The sequence below is a fragment of the Cyprinodon tularosa genome, unplaced genomic scaffold (genome assembly GCF_016077235.1).
Source record: "Cyprinodon tularosa strain WSP-4 unplaced genomic scaffold, ASM1607723v1 ctg90, whole genome shotgun sequence".
NCBI lineage: Eukaryota > Metazoa > Chordata > Actinopteri > Cyprinodontiformes > Cyprinodontidae > Cyprinodon > Cyprinodon tularosa.
Window position 1 is genome coordinate 3,403,567 of NW_024039674.1, and position 16,856 is coordinate 3,420,422.

A 16,856-nucleotide genomic window follows, 5' to 3' on the forward strand; every position below is an offset into this window, starting at 1 on the left:
AATTCAGGTTCATTCCAGGCTGCTCTACAGCAGGTGGACATTAATCCACTTAGGAACTGAAGATACAGCAGCTGGAAACCAGACTGGAAATGGAAAAGGGACACTTGGTCATCTAATAAACTTCACCAATGAACAGGTAAACTGCTGGAAGTGACGTCAGCCCCATCCAACCAATCACAGTCTTTTCACAGACACCTTTTTTGGTAATCCGCTTTGGCGTTGGGAGCTGTCTGTTCAGCACCACACTGTGCGCGCTCTCTGCGCCAGAAATAGTCTTATTAGTGCGGGCAACATTAGCGGGCTTACAGTGACAGACTCACACTTGATCGGATTTTCTTGCTTTTGCTCCTTGGTCATGGCGCTGCTCAGAGGGAAACGGCAGTAAAGACCGGACCTCCTGCCGACCAAGTTTTACGCAAAGAAACTGCGGGGTTTTGGGGTCAAAGTTCGGAGGTTTCACCCTGCAGGTCGGTTCTCTCTGACCGAACCAGGATGTTTTCACTCTTGTGCGGATTATTATGCTTTTGCGCGCTAAGCGCTCAGCCTGATGATGGAAAGCGGTTCATCTGCCGGGCAGTACCCATCAGCGGTGATGTCGGCTGCCCTGTGACATTACTGCCGGACCTCAGCGTCGGAGGTCAGGAAGAGGAGCTCCGGAACACTGTCATGCAGCTACGGGAGACGATTCTCCAACAGAAAGAGACGATCTCCAAGCAGCATGGGACCATCAACGAGCTGACCACCAAGCTGTCCCTCTGCGCCTCGGCCATTACAGATAGGAAGTACGGAAAGGGGGCTTCGTGGGGGAAAGAGAAGCAGAACACGATGGGAGACGTCCCCACAGACCCAAACGACTCCATAGATAGCCTGGGGAAAACCATGCAGGGGCTCAAAGAGCGCCTGGAGAACCTGGAGGTAACCTATTGCCACCAGTAGCCTTAAAACAGCACAAATCCCGTGCGTAAAACCGCTGTTTGATTAGTATTTGTAACAATAATAACGATAATAACACAATAAAGCAGTTTTTCTAATTTGAATAATCATACATATTAATTGCAGAATAAGTATTTTTAGAAGGGCTACACTAATCAGGTGTGCTTCAAGGTTCAAAGGCGGTTCAGAAAGAGGCCACTAATCATCCAAACTGGGCAGCTTTGAGGTCATGAAGTTTTGGAAAGGTTTAGTTGTAATGGTGGTTAAAAAAAAAAAAAAAAAGATTTTAAATGTTGTTTTTTGGTACCTGAATGTTTGCAATCTTCTGAGTTAAAAGTTCTTCCCTGGTCCCCAAACATGTCATTCGGTTATAATGTGATAAAAAAGACAAAAAAAAAAAAAATTAATAAAAGATAAATGCTGTTATGCCCCAGAGCTAACCCCTCCCCTCTTTTTATTATGTATTATGTATTCCTTCTATCACTCTTAATTTGCCTCATTCATATAAAGAAAATGGCTCAAATGATACCGAAAACCCTTAAGAACCAGAATTATATCTAGAACTAAAAAATAATAATAAAAAAAAAGTAAGAGCAACAAGCATGGTGATGTAATCATCTCTTGGAAATCTCCTTTGGTTGAATGCACCTGATTACCTTGTGTACTTCCTGTTGATGATCTCCTCCACTCCTTCTGTAGCAACAGCAAATGAGGGCCAACTTATCCGGAGCCTCGTTCCCCAGCGAACTCCGCGACCTGCTTCAGCGTCGGCTCGGGGAGCTGGAGAAACAGCTCCTGAAGAAAGTCAGTAGCCTGGAGGAGGAGAAGAGCCAGCTGTCCAACGCCACGGCCGCTTATAGGCTGAAGACAGAGAGCACCCTGAACGCACTGGTGGAGAGAATCAGCGAGCTGGAGAAAGGTACAGAGGACCTAAATGTCTTCCTATAGGATGGTCAGAGATTCATCACCTCACAGTCATTTCTATTAACCTCCATATTTATTTCTTTGCAGACAAATATCACAGATTGTTTTGTGACAAACAAGTTTGGAATTGAGAATAGTTGTAGTTCTAATACATAAAGATATGTTGGTTTTACCTGTAAATGCTCTAACCTTCCTTTTGTTTTACCTTTAAACTAGGTGGGGGAGACTTTAAGTCCCCTGAGCAGTTTAAGCTGTCCCTCCCTCAAAGGACCAACTACCTCTATGGCCGAATCACCAAGACCTTGCCAGAGATGTATGCCTTCACCCTCTGCATGTGGATCAAGTCCAGTGCCAGCCCCGGTGTCGGAACACCTTTCTCCTATGGCGTCCCAGGGCAAGCTAATGAGATTGTGCTGATAGAGTGGGGGAACAACCCAATCGAGCTGCTCATTAATGACAAGGCAAGCAGCCGGGCTGATGTTGAGTAAGATGGCAGAATAAAACAGAAAGCCTTATAACGTAAAATATTGCTGTGGTTCAGGTTGCCCAGCTTCCCCTGGAAGTAAGGGACGGCCAATGGCACCACATCTGCATCTGCTGGACCACACGAGATGGCCAGTGGGAGGCCTACCAGGACGGGGAGAAACTGGGAACCGGAGACAACCTTGCGGCATGGCACCCCATCAAACCTGGAGGAGCCATCATCCTGGGGCAGGAGCAGGTAACCACATGCAGCTCTGCTCTCAGGACCACACAAATGATTTTTTAAAAGAATCAAACCATCTTCATCTTTCTGATACTTCATTTAGGCCAGACATACCCAATATCGGTCCTGCTGGGCTGCTGTATTGCAGTTTTTGAAGGTTTCCTTGCTCCTGCACAGCTGATTTCCATTTGTAGCTGATTAACAGGCTTTTGATTAACTGTAATCATCAGAATCAGCTCTGCTGAAGCTGAGAAATATTGAAAATTGTAGGACAACGGCCCTTGAGGACCAACTTTGGGCATTCCTGATTTAGGCCATAACTTTAGGGTGTGATATCAGCTTGATCCCCGCATAAACAGTACTGGTTAAAAGCAGAGAAAAAGGGAGGGGATTTTACGTAGCCTTAAAATTATGACAGTTTCCCTCTGTTTTTGATTTTTCAAATCAGTTTGTAAATTCAAACTTAAAGGAATAGTACACCCAAAACATGATTAGCCTTCATTTTCTACTCACCTCCATGCTGAACAACACTCTGGAGTACTTTTTTGATATCTCAAATGCATCTGGAGATCTGGGAGGCTTCTTGCTGTCTGCTGACATTCAAATAATGGAGGTCCATGGCGCCCGAGACAGAAAGGTCCATAAAAGTCCACAAAAACGTGTCAATATTCCTCCATACTGCTCGTCCAATGTAATCCAAGTGTCCTGAGTGGGTAGCATCCAGAATTTACTCGAAACGAAGTCATTTAGAATGTTTTTAGAGCATAAACAGTAGTGTATAGGATTTCCTAATAGCGCCCCCATGCGCGCTCACGATTCTACGGAAGCCGGCAGACCAAACCGGAAGGAAGTGCGCATTCAGCGTCTGGTCTGCCGATAATGCAAGCGTAGAAGAAGAAATGTGCTGTTTACCTGTGCAAAGAAAGAAACAACGAAAGAAAAATGTCTGAGGACTTCAGTGTTGAGGAAGAGCATGAGTTCTTTGCCGAGCTGAATGCGCTGGTTTGGTCTGCCGGCTTCCGTAGAATCGTGAGCGCGCATGGGGGCGCTATTAGGAAATCCTATACACTACTGTTTAGGCTCTAAAACGTTCTAAATGACTTCGTTTCGAGTAAATTCTGGATGCTACCCACTCAGGACACTTGGATTACATTGGACGAGCAGTATGGAGGAATATTGACAAGTTTTTGTGGACTTTTGTGGACCTTTCTGTCTCGGGCGCCATAGACCTCCATTATTTGAATGTCAGCAGACAGCAAGAAGTCTCCCAGATCTCCAGATGCATTTGAGATATCAAAAAAGTACTCCAGAGTGTTGTTCAGCATGGAGGTGAGTAGAAAATGAAGGCTAATCATGTTTTGGGTGTACTATTCCTTTAAGCTTTTAAATGACAATTTGCTTTACAAAGAAAAACAAAAACAAACTAAGTATAGAATAGAATAGAATCAAAACCAGCCTGGATTAAAAGATTAATTAAATGTGATTAACCACATTGTTTGGTAACTTTACATAGATTTTGCTTCCACACTGAGGTATTATAACTGCCCTGAACTATTCAATCAAGTACTCACCTAAAAGGAACCTACTGTATCTCACAGCATGAATTGGTCTGAAAGATATCTGGGAAACAAAACATTATGGTCTCTTCTACCAAAAGACCAGAGCCACTGCTGGCCCAAAAGAACACAAAGGCATGTCTGTTGTTTGCCAAAAATAAACATCTTGATTATCATCCAGACCTCTAGGAAAATGTTCTGTGGACTGAAGAATTAAAACTGGATATTCTATATTTGTTTGGGTGATGTTACATTTGGACCCGGTGTAACCAGACACAATACTTCAGGACCCAATTTTGCTGTCAAACACGGTGGTGGTACTGTGGTGGTTTGGGACTGCTTTGCTTCTTCAGGACCTGGAGAACTTTAAACTGATGGAACCAGAAACCGTGAAGGGGATGGTCTGAACCTCAGTCTGTGGGTTTTGTATTTAATCAGATTATCTTTGTCAAATAGACCCTTATTGATCATCTCAAGCAATGAGTTTGGTCACAATAGAGGACCTACTACTGGATGCTGATTGGTTGGTGTTTCTCTGTAAAGTTTTACTTTTATGCCTCATTTTGACGCTAATGTTAGCTGTTTGGACCCTGAACCCCAGAAAGCTGAAAACAGGCTCAACTTAAAGCTCAAAACCTTATTCCACCTCAAAACCTTTTTTCTCTGGGTTTCCAAGTGGTTTCCATGTGTTTTTTAAGATGGATGCAGAGAATTTTAACCCTAAATACCTTATACTGTAGATGATATCCTGCAGAGGGAAGGGAAGTAATGATAATCCACTAATGATTCTGATTCAGTACTGTATAAAATCATCATTAGCTTCTGCTAGCCATGTAAAGCAGACCCTTCAAAGTTGTTTAAGTCTTTCATTGAACTCTTGGTCAGATTTTGTTCAGGACTTTGACTAGGTCATTCTAACACATGAATATAGTTTGATCTAAATTATTCATCGTATCTTTAGCCAGGATGTTAAGGGAAATTTTCCTTCAGGATTTTCATGTATTTATCTCCATTCACCTCTTATCAACTGTTATAAACTTCTCTGTATCTAATGAAGAATAGACTACCCACTGCATGATGCAGCCTCCATGTGCTTCTCTGTGAGGATGTCCAGGGGGATGTGCAGTTTTATTTCCATACTTGTTTTATGCAAGCCAAAATGTTTTGTTCTCATCTAATCTTAGCTGTTGAAGTACGACCAGAACGGACCTTCATTTAAAAGGGGTTCTGGACACTGTTTTCAACATTCAAAGTTCGTGCCTCCATCAAAGATTGCCATAGGACTATATTTGACCTTGAAACATTAGGCAATTAAAACAAAGCATTTATTGCCCCCCCCCCGCCCCCTTAACATTGGCATTCCTGTTGCTGACTTTGCTATTTATGACCCTCACAGGATGTGGTAGGCGGGCGTTTCGATGCTGGACAAGCTTTTGTGGGTGAGCTGAGTCAGGTGAACATTTGGGACCGTGTCCTGAAGCCCGTGGAGATCCAGTCGATGGCAAACTGCAGCTCCTATCTCGCCGGTAACGTCATTTCCTGGCTGTCGAGCAATGTTGAGGTTTTTGGGAGGGGGGCATTTAAGCGCCCCCTGGAGATATGTCAGGAGAGGCTGCCAAAGGTTTAGAGCTTTTTGTTTCTGTCCCTGGTGTTATTATTTCCATCAGCTTAACAAATGACCGTTTAAGCGACTGACCACTCTTACTGTGAAACCTGTACACTACTCAAAAACATAAAGGGAACACTCAAATAACATATCCTAGATCTGAATGAATGAAATATTCTCATTGAATACTTTGTTTTGCACAGATGAATGTGCTGACAACAAAATCACACAAAATCATCGATGGAAGTAAAATCTATTAACCAATGGAGGCAATGGAGTAACATAAAAAATGAAAGTGTAAAAACACACTACAGGCTGATCCAAGTGTGATCTAATGTCCTTAAAACAGGTCAAAATATGTGTGTATGTATGATCTCCCTACAATGCCTGGGCATGCTCCTGATAAGGTGGTGAATGGTCTTCTGAGGGATCTCCTCCCACACCTGCACTAAAGCATCTGCTAACTCCTAGAAAGTCTGTGGTGCAATGTGACATTGTTTGATGGATCGAGGCACAATGTCCTAGATATGCTCAATCTGATTCAGATCTAAGGAACTACTTGCAGGAACTACTGACACACTCCGGCTGCATGAGGTCTTGCATTGTCTTGCATTAGGAGGCACCCAGGACCACCCACACCAGCATGTGGTCTCAATAGGGCTCTAAAGATCTCATCTCGGTATCTAATGGCAGTCATGCTACCTCTGCCAAGCACATGAAAGGGTGTGCTGCCCTCTAAAGATATGCCAGCCCACAGCATTACTGACCCACTGCCAAACCAGTCATGCTGAAGGATTTTGATGGCAGCAGACCAATCTCCACAGTGTCTCTAGCTCTGTCACATCCATCCCATGTGCTCAATGTGGAGATGCTTTCATCTGGGAAATCACAGGGCGTCAGTGGCCAATTCACCAATCCCGGCATTATCTGGCAAAGGCAAACATCCAGCACAGTGTTGGGCTGTGAACACAACCCCCATCTGTTGATGTCAGACCCTCATACCATCCTTGTGGAGTTGGTCTCTAACTGTTTGTGCAGGCACATGCACATTTGTAGCCGGATAGAGGTCATTTTGCCGGGCTCTGGCAGTACTCCTGCTGTTCCTCCTTGCACAAAGGCAGAGGTAGCAGTTCTGCTGCTGGGTTATTGCCCTCCTGCCGCCTCCTCCACGTCTCCTGGTGTACTGGCCTGTCTCATTGTAGCACCCCCAGCCTCTGGACGCTATGCTGACAGACACAGCAAACCTTCCTGCCATAGAGGTGCTGTTCTGGATGGCCTGCACTACCTGAGTCACTTATTTGGGTTGTAGAGTCTGTCTCATCCTACCATGATTGTAAAAGCACCATCAACATTCAAAAGTGACCAAAACATCAGCCAGAAAGCATAGGTACTGAGAAGTTGTCTATGGTCCCTGGCTGCAGACCATTTTATTGAGTGTTTCTTGCTAATTGCTTATTGTGTCCACTGTTGTGTATTCCATTTGCACAACAGCATGAACATTCCTAAGTGGATGGTTTGATTTTACAGAAGTTTGATTTGAGCTTATATTGTGCTGTTTACGTGTTCCCTTTATTTTTTGAGCAGTATATTATTGCTAGCTTCAATTAACCAGCAGCATGAATGTAAGAATAATTTAGATTTTTTTATGATTTCGTTCTAAAGCCCATTTTCTGGTTAGACAACAGCCTACATCATCTTTACCCAGTTATTCACAAAGGGGCCTGTTTAGGGTTACGGTTGGGGCTTCGCTCTGCTGCCAACCTCCAGCCATCATTGGGTCTGAGAACAAGATTATAGTTCAAATTTATTCTGTCTTCTCTAACTCATACAGCCTTAGAGTGAAACTGTTTATAAACAGAAGTGAGTTAATTTAAAAAAAATGTTCCTTTAGAATTGGCAGAGAGAACATATTTTATATCCATCAATGAGCCTCTGTCTGGAAATTAGAGGATCTCTGTAATCAGAGATGGTCAAAGCCATTCTAGAAGCTTAATGTCTGCCTTCTTTAAGGGAATTCTACAGAGGTTTCGATATGGGTTTGGGACATTTGTCCTATTGGGACGTGTCCAAAATTTAGCCATCTCAATGAAATGGTTTCCCTGTATGATGTAGGGAAATTGACTGAAGTTCTCAGGCCTAAGAATATAACTGCAAAGCATGGTGGGGGCAGCCTTGTGTTGTGGTTCTGGTTGAAGTGGATGGGATAATAAAAAAAGAGGACAACAGAAATGCTTTAATAATTATACCAAACTTAGAAACGGTTTAACACATTTTGTTGTTATTGAGGGCCAAAACACAGGCAGGCATACCCTTCCTAGGTATTAAGAGATGACTTTCAAACTGAAACATGGAAAACATTGGAATAACCAGGAATCATGGAGAATACCTTTAGCAGAACAGGGAGCTACAGCAGAAATGGGAGAACACCCATTTTAATTAGATTCAAATAAGTGAGCTTAACCAGATCTTATAATATTTGATCAAACATTCAGCCAGAAGCTTAAAAAAGTCTGCAGAGATTTTTTTATTTTATTTTTTTAATCTGAAACTTGTCAAATGACATGCATCCAAACAATGAGTGTTTTTGGATGTTTAAGTCTGTATTTATATGAAATCCACAGCATATTGAAACATGTACCCACTATACTTGTTTTTAAAAACCCATGAAGTTGTCAGATGTCCATAAAAGCCTAACTGTCCAAAGAAATAATTAAAAGTCCTAAATATATGTTTAAAAATATAAAATAATATTCATAATACACCTTTGCATGATTAGATGATCAGACCTATTGATGTTGAGGCAGCTGATGTGTGAAGGCCAGGTAGAGTCGGTCTCTGAGGACACCATGAGCTCCTTACAGGTCAGGGTGAGGGTTCTGAGTCCTTCATGGGGCAGAGCTCCCTCAGGCATTAAAGCCGCCTCTTCTTCGGCAGCTCCCTCACATCCTGGACCACTTTGCTGCTGGGGAACTCACTGCTGCGTGGATGCTAGAAAAGATTAAAGTCTGCCTAATGAGCTTACAGAATCATTAGGCTGGTTTCACACCTCCTCATGTTGTGGTAGAAATACTACGTGGAACTCTGCCTGTGGTCCGCCTGATGGCCGGTGGAGTTTAGTTAATTTCTGAGTCCTTTCCAGTGCTTTCTCTCTGGCCTTCTCCTCCCCCACCCAATGCTGTTACTCATAGTGCTGTAAATTAATTTTTATTTGAGATGTTGTTTCTGTGTGTTACATTGTAGAAAATGTATAAACCCATAAACAGCTTTTAAGTATGTATTTTTTGAATGTAAATTATTATGTAAAAGTTCCTATTGTTAAAGCTTTTCTGTGTTAGCATAACCCATATTGCCTCATGGCCTTCCCATGGATGTTTAAGTGCCATTAAATATATTTTTTTTTTACATGCTTTGACCTCACATAATGAGCAAATAAATCAATGTTGCACATCAAATTTCCTTCTGTCTTTTATTTGTTTTTTTTCCTCAGTTGTGATAACGTGTGTTCTGTATTTAACCCCGGGAGATTGAACGTTGATGAACTTTGTCTGTGCTTAAGGGTGATTGCTCATCAGTTTAGAGCCCCCTGGTGTCCTGTATCTGTTAAGCTGGTGAAACAGGTGTGACGTGTGTTGTTACCAGCACAGGTTGCGTGGGATCTTCAGGCTCAGTCGGCTCGGGTCAAACAACAGGTGCGCTATGTGGTATTAGCAATGCTTAACTGATGGTAGGAGGTCCAGTGGGAAGCTGGTGCCATCAGAAACTGTTCAGAAAGGGTTCTGAGATGTTTTATTTTCAACCTCTGAATTTAATCACTATTTTGTCAAAGTCTTATACATTAAAATGTCAATTTATAAACCAGGATAAATAGACTACAAAACCAGGATCTCATAGTATTTGATGTGGTGAAGTGAACCTTTTTGAAGTCCAAACTGCATCAGACTTTTAAATAGTCTAAAAACTCAACTACCGGTAGGCAGCAATTGTTAAAAGATTCTAAAGTTAAGATGAGAAATATTTGTGTTTGATATTTTTTTTTTCTTGGTTGTTAATATACTTCCTGGCATTAAAATTTTATCCAATGGAAGCTAGTTTACTTGCTGTAGATGCTGACACATTTCTGGGGTCAGCATCTACAGCAATGCTGTAGGTAATTCTGGTAGGTAATTCTGCTGCTGAGTCTTACCTTAAACTTATGAAATCTAAGGTCAGCGGCTAAGGGCTAAGTTTAGCTTCTCAGCGTAACCTCTCCAAGGAGGCAGTCTTTTGCAAATATGGACTAGGCTTTTATTTTTAGCTGGTTTTCCACCAAACCAAGATGTATCCTAGAGACATGCCACCAATGTAAAGATTCACAATAAAGGTTTGTAGGACGATGTCACTGACTCTTTCTAGTCAGACAATCATACAATAAATTCCAATCTTTGCAGTCAGACAGGTTTGATGTCTGCCTTCCATCAAACCTGTCAGCGCTGAAGTTTGAAAGGGCTACACCAGAACCTGGACATGTGGAGGAACTGGGGGGCAATCAGGGGGAACTCTGGATCAGCCTCACATTCCTAGAAGCATATTTTTCATGTAGGCATGATGCAGTCTATTAGTAACAAATTTATATAAACAAATGTAAAAAAGAAAAAGTTGTGCATACTGTGCATCAGACAACGCTGGGGGTATTTATAATGGTAGGAATTCATATTTCAACCGGAAACATTTTTTTTTAAATCCTAGTAATATATACCATTAGAGCTTATTATTGTATTTGTGTTTATTCATATAGAAAACTAAGCATTAAACATATGATTCGTTTCTGAGTCTTATTAAGAGTATTATTACATAACTTGAGAAGAGAAGAATATGTTTTAATGGAAGGGATGGAAGGAAGTAAGTTGTACTTTTGAATGATAAAAATTATAATAGAACTGTATCCATTTTTATTATGTATCTATGTATACATTTTTTGCACTGTTTTTAGGGTATTTGTTAAAGGATGACTTTACTTTATTCTTTACAGGTTTGAATTAAACAAATGCCACTAGAGGACAGCATGGAACCACATGGAGGCCAAACGTTTTTGCAATATACAGACTCATTTAGTCTGCACCCGTCACTTTAGATTCTAATCAAAAAGTAACCCCAGATAAACCAAAAATGGAAAAACTGAAAAATCAAATGTCAGACACATTTTATAAGTGAACAGGTGTGATAAATGCTTTTTGTTGTGCAATTTGGGTTTATTGTGTCAATCATGTTTTCACCACGGTGGCATCTAAAAGCTAAGTTTATGCTTTCTCATTCAGTCATTCAGCCAAATGATGCGATGTTAGTGACCTCACCGCAAGGTCAGAACTTCCTGATGTAACAAATCTTTCATCTTCCTGATGTAACAAATCGTTCATCTTGAAAAATTTATAATTAAGCAGACTTTCCATGCAGGAAAACATGGTAAACTAGCAAAAGCTAGAGTTCGTTAATATAAATATCTTGAGACATCATATAAATTTACCCATAGAAATACAACATAGGCTCAGGTAGAGCACTCTGTTGAATGTTAAAATGGCCCAGCCTATTGTTTTTTTTAAGTTGTTGTTGAAAACTTCTTTGCACCGGCCTTCAACCCAAGCTAAGCAGGCGTCATGTATTACCATTATTTATTTGTTTCTTTTTTAAATGTTTGTTTATCTTGTAATCATCGTTTTACCTATCTATTGCACGTATAATGCAGTTGTAGAGCAATATGGTCAACTTTAGCTGCTGTTAAATGTGCTATATAAATAATGCTGACATTTACATAAATATTTCCACAATCATCAGCTTAAGAAACGAAAAGAAATTAGTTGGTGGCATGAAGAGGCTTTGAGAATGTTGGAAAAATCTACTTCTACATGTGTGCTGTTGTAAGCTGTACGGTCTGGACCGTACAGTCTGCCTGAATATTAGTTAGAGTATGAGAAGTAGGTGAAGCATAACCGAACCTCACTGACAGGCTGCCACATATTGTTTTATAGAATCAAAAGTTTGGGAAATGCCTCCTTAACTGATGACTGCTTCTGATTTTCTAAACAGAAATCACTCTTATTATTGACTACTGAAGACAAGATACTGACCTTTTATATGCACTCAACGGAACCCATTTATTAATATGTTTCCATTTCTATTACACTCAGTGTTTAAACATAAACTGAACCTGAGCTGATTTATTTTATTTATTTTAATTTCAACCTTAGCAATCTGACTTTATTATTATCAACAGTTAACAACTGCAAAGCTCAGTTTGCCTTCATAGCTTGACAAATTTGTTTTTTTTTTAACCCAGACACACAGGAACTAATTCAACTTTATTTGACAGGATAATCCTGGTCATGCACAGAGTATCATATATGTTGAGTAGACAGAGCTACATGATGCAGGAGGCTCAAAGAGAACAAATCCAGGAGCAGTTAGGGGATTAAGAACCGTACTGGGTTCCATGCTGCAGGATGAGTGGCTCTTGCTCTCCTTTCTCCACAGAGGAGAAGGACAAAATTATTTTACTTTGACCTTCACGACCTTGGTCCTTTAGGAATGCAGCGTTACTGGAAGCAGGAGCCTGAAACAAAGAAATGATCAGACATCAGCCTGGAAAACTTGCATGTCTGACAATTGATTTAAAAAATAAAAATCCATAGCCAGTCTTGTGATGTTCAACAAATGAATCACATTTCAATTATCAAGTGTAATATGTGGTGTATTTCGAGCCAACTTTGATCATATCCAACAGAACCTCTCTGTCAACTCCATTGAAAAGGGAATCTAATGAGGAGATCACTCACTTCCATCTAGAGCCTTATTTGAGAACAACTTCAGCACTTCATCCTGACACAACTTGGTAATGATCTACATGGACCTTAAAATAAAAGACTACTGAATGCTACCAGGGCTATATCATGCTAAAATATGTCACACCACACTGTATTATATAATACAACACCTCTATATACTAGACCATATTATACTAAGCAACAGAGAAAAAACTACTTCAATTTGCTGTGGTTTTATGGTATTACTCATTATTTTTTTCTTGTTGTATTTTAAAGAATTAAATGCACAGAATTAATAAAAGATTAATATGACAAGGCATGCTCTACATTACAGCATGGAATATGGATTTATTTATTATGACTGACGGTATTTAGGTATTTTAAAAACATTGTAAAAACAGATTAAAAAAACAAGAAAAACTAAAATTTGACAGAAAAACATTGTCAGAACAATAAATAAATAAATAAATAAATAATAATAATAAAAAGTTGCTACATTTACAAGAGAACTTTGTAAATTATCAGGTCAGTACCTGTGATTTTCTTTGTTTCCAAGGGCGACAGGCGACGACAGTTATGAAGGCAAAGGTTGCAACAAGAACAGCAGCGCAGGACAGGATAAACAAGACCTGGGTAGAATCTGCAGGAGGCAAACATATGAGGAACCAGTGTAAGAGATTTTCCAATACTCCAGTAAAATTTAAATATGATACCTGGATGAAATGTTTTCAACAACTTTCTACAGCTTTGACAAAAAAAATCTTAATTGGAGTGGATCTCAATTAAAATCTAGAAGCTGAAAATCTAGTTTACAACATTTTTCTAGGAAGGTTTCAGGTAATTTATTCCTGAAACAAGAGAAAAAAATCAAGAGGCATTCAACCTTATTGGAATTACTTTCAGATTTAAGTCAGGTATTATTTTCCAGGGGTTGTGTTCTGGTGAGATGGTGAAAGGAACTCTTTATCTGTGGGTCTTTTAGGTCAGTAGCCCACTGATAAAGAAATTTCAGCCAAAATGAAAGAGCGTCAGTGATCACCATCATAAGTGCTGTTTGAATACAACTTGCAGTTAGGAAGGAGGTAGGAAGAAGAAGCAGGATGCTTCCTACCAATAGTACATTCAGCATATGGACCTCTGGACGTTCCATTGTGGCGATAGGAACTATACAGATTCCCACAATCCTTTTTACATGCAAGAGATTGTGGACATCTTTAAATTTTAACATTTTGTGGGTTTTATCATGAAGAGTGTCATTTGTAAAACTTGTGTTTTTGTAGTTTATTATTTTTTTTAAAGGGCTGTAGTTCCCTTTTCGGCTCAACCATCCATGTGTGTTTCTATCCCATAATGACGAGCCAAGCACACGGTCGCCATATTCAGCAGACAAGTGGGAAACTCCTTTCATAAGGAGGAAGAACAGGAGGTAGGAGCTACAATTTTCCCAATTCAGAATCAGCCATTGTTTTTTTTTCAGCCTTGATCTCAAAGACACACTATCCTACGGGTCTTAGATGTTTCTGTGCTTTAATAACATACTTCAAATCACTGTAAATCAGCAGAAATTAATCAGCTACCAATGAAAATCAGCTGTGCCGAACCAGTGAAACATCTTAAACATGCACCTTTTTCAGGTGATCCAACCCCTTCTTAGAGTGGACCAGGTGTATCTAAAGCTGCCCATCAATGGCCGCTGTCTGGCTAGTCTCAGGCTGCGTCTGAACATCCGCCCTAATCACTATATAGTGAACGCACCATTTTAAATAAGTGTCTGAAGGTCTAGTGGATGAAAAAGTAGTGGACTTGAGATTTCCCAAAATGCACCTTGAAAAGTAGTAATCATCCATGGTCGCTGGATGAGCAGATATATCCTAGATTGCTTTGTGAGAGCTTTCCTTGCAAAGCATTATGGGATTTGTTGTAGAGGTGGTAAATAACACAGATGATGCAGGAACCATGCGGGGAGGCGGAGTCACGTGATCAACAGGGAGCGAAAAGCAGTGATCATCTGTCCGAACGGTCAGTTAACTGTGTTCACTATAAAGTCCACTATGTAGTCCCCACTTTATATAGTGATTGAGGAACTTAGAGGTTAGGGTGGACGTTCAGACACAGCCTTAGATGTTTCTATACTATAGCACAGCTGATTTTTATTGATTGCATAGTGTATGAATAACAGTCATTTGATTCAGGTGTATTAAACCATGGAAACATCTAACCCTTCAGATTTAAGCAGCCCAGAAGCAGATCATCCCTCTCAGCTCTAAGCAGTAAAGTTGTTAAAAAGAGTCCTGTCCTTTCGATCACACGCCTAAAACGGATCCCAGCTGAAACAAATCAATTCAGCACAGCTGACATGTGAGGAGCAGACACACTGGCCTCACTCTGCGGGTGGGAAGCCAAAAAAAAACCCAAAAACCAGTGCTACTGCTGAGAATCCCCCTTTAACACATAATAAAGACAAAGAGTCATTGACTGTTGGGAGAGTTATAAAATGGTAAACTTTTAATATGCTCTGTGTCTGTTTATTTGCACCGAGGGCTATTGAGGAAATTTTATCTATTAATATATTCTGAACCAAATAAAGCTAATAAAGGATTTACCGGTAGATCTTTTTTATATAATTCAAAGGATTTTAAAAGTCTACAAAAATCTAATGCTCACCTTTCCTGCCAACATAGAGGCTGAAGGAGGTCTCCATCTGGCTGATGTCGTTGCGGACGCTGACGTCAAGGCAGTGGACACCAGTGGAGGTGAAGGTGTGGTTCAGCCCCAGGGTGTTCTCATACAGCATGGTCAGGGTGCAGCCGGCTGTCGGGTCAGGCAGGCAGTTATTCAGAACCCGCAGGCAGACCCACATGGGAGGACTGGGAACACACAATGGAAACTGGGCTTTGTTAAAAAGTCTTTGCTGTACTTCTGGGTTCAGTAATACAAATCCCCAAAGGTGGGACTTTATTTGGATAGAAGAATGTTTCCTGAAGTGTCTGAGCGCAGCCTACCTCCCATCCACATGGACGGCCAGACTGGAGCCCTGGGACACCCTGTAATCCGATGGCCCCTCCAGTTCAATGCTCTTAATTGCATCTGAAAATGTAAAGTTTGTTGATCAATTGTTCAGTTCTGATCCAGTAGTACCTAAAACAGTAGATATGGCCCACACAAGACTCCTTGGCTGCCTAGTTGAATGCCTGCAGCGCTTGGTTAAAGTTTTATTCCATCTAAATATTTTTCAAATTATGTGAAAAAAACGATAATCATCAGTTAGGATTAAAATTTGAAATACTTACTTATATTTCACTACCTAAAAAAAGAAAACTAAAGCATTGTATCAGTTTGTCAGTAACTGCTAATTTTGATCAGACTAAAACATGAACATCTGTATCTAAATATATCTATGTAAGCTTTAAGGAACCATTTTTCTGTAAGTATTAAAGTGTACAAACCAAGCACTTGGACATCCTTGGAGTAGACTCTTGTTATCGGAGCATATTGCTCCAGATTCACTTCTACTTCCAGCCTCAGGGTGTAGTTTCCTGTTTCTAAGTAACGAAAGCGGACCACTGGTTCGGTTCCCTGGATCACCTCTCTGCATCAAACACAACAGAACAGAACTGAATAGAAACACTCAAAATCCATCAAAACGCACATCGTCCATGTCCTACCCGTTCCCCAGGTCCAAGGTGTAGGTAAACTTTGCGTTACTGAGGGTCCTCTGAGGATCGAAGAGTTCAAACATGATCTCTGTGGGAACATCTGAAGCCAGGTCTCCGGTGTCTCTCACATAGGTGGCGTCGCCCTCCGTTTGATAGAAGACTATCTTCCAGTCAACGTTCTCTGTTGTAAACACACATGTTTTCCAAGGTAAATACAGGAAATCTTTGCTTCTGAAGTAGTCTGGGTACGCTGCAGGACATACCCAAATCTGTTCCAGCTACAGCTGAAATAACCATCAAAAGATGCACCAGTATCCAAGGGGGATGCTTGCTGTTTGAAGACATTGAACAAGAGTTCAATATGGATTTCTAGCAGATAAACATAGAAATATTTTATATTTACCTGTTCATATCTGCTGGTTTTCTCCTTCAAACACCACGACAGTCTGAGTGGATGCAGTCAGTGTGGATAGATGCGAGGGAATGAGCAGCTGAGGGTCACCTCTGGCTTTTGAGATTCAGAGCATGCAAATGAGCCTGAAATTAGGAGCATGTGTTTAAAGTCACGAGGAAGAGGAAAAACAAAAAGCTTTTGGAAGAGACTGTGGGCTTTTTTCTTTTTGGTGAAGATTGATCATTAAGGTAGTTCTGGTGTTTCCCTTTGAAATAAAAATGACAGCT

General features: G+C 40.7%; 2 protein-coding genes across 2 annotated transcripts; one reads left to right on the forward strand and one right to left on the reverse strand.

The window, feature by feature from the left end:
* Positions 1–219: 219 nt before the first annotated feature.
* On the forward strand, positions 220–9,177 carry nptx2b (neuronal pentraxin IIb). Its single transcript, XM_038274059.1, has 5 exons — positions 220–915; positions 1,633–1,852; positions 2,074–2,318; positions 2,399–2,578; positions 5,516–9,177. The coding sequence occupies exons 1-5, from the start codon at positions 493–495 to the stop codon at positions 5,744–5,746; spliced, it is 1,299 nt and encodes a 432-aa protein (XP_038129987.1). The 5' UTR covers positions 220–492; the 3' UTR covers positions 5,747–9,177.
* Positions 9,178–11,831: 2,654 nt separating this feature from the next.
* tmem130 (transmembrane protein 130) lies at positions 11,832–16,723 on the reverse strand. The gene is made up of 8 exons (XM_038274058.1): positions 16,579–16,723; positions 16,439–16,506; positions 16,185–16,356; positions 15,966–16,108; positions 15,522–15,606; positions 15,184–15,386; positions 13,053–13,159; positions 11,832–12,308 (listed from the first exon to the last, which is right to left on the reverse strand). Exons 1-8 carry the CDS (start codon positions 16,584–16,586, stop codon positions 12,168–12,170), a joined length of 927 nt encoding a protein of 308 aa, XP_038129986.1. The 5' UTR covers positions 16,587–16,723; the 3' UTR covers positions 11,832–12,167.
* Between the last annotated feature and the right edge of the window lie 133 nt (positions 16,724–16,856).

What these genes read in the sequence shown, in the direction of transcription:
- nptx2b (XM_038274059.1), top strand. Translation starts at nt 493, where the DNA reads ATGTTTTCACTCTTGTGCGGATTATTATGCTTTTGCGCGCTAAGCGCT. An exon ending in AATCAGCGAGCTGGAGAAAG is followed by an intron (nt 1,853 to 2,073) that starts GTACAGAGGACC and finishes CCTTTAAACTAG; the next exon opens with GTGGGGGAGACTTTAAGTCC. An exon ending in TCATCCTGGGGCAGGAGCAG is followed by an intron (nt 2,579 to 5,515) that starts GTAACCACATGC and finishes TGACCCTCACAG; the next exon opens with GATGTGGTAGGCGGGCGTTT.
- tmem130 (XM_038274058.1), bottom strand. An exon ending in ACCTTGGACCTGGGGAACGG is followed by an intron (nt 16,109 to 16,184) that starts GTAGGACATGGA and finishes TGTTTGATGCAG; the next exon opens with AGAGGTGATCCAGGGAACCG. An exon ending in CAAGGATGTCCAAGTGCTTG is followed by an intron (nt 15,607 to 15,965) that starts GTTTGTACACTT and finishes TTACATTTTCAG; the next exon opens with ATGCAATTAAGAGCATTGAA.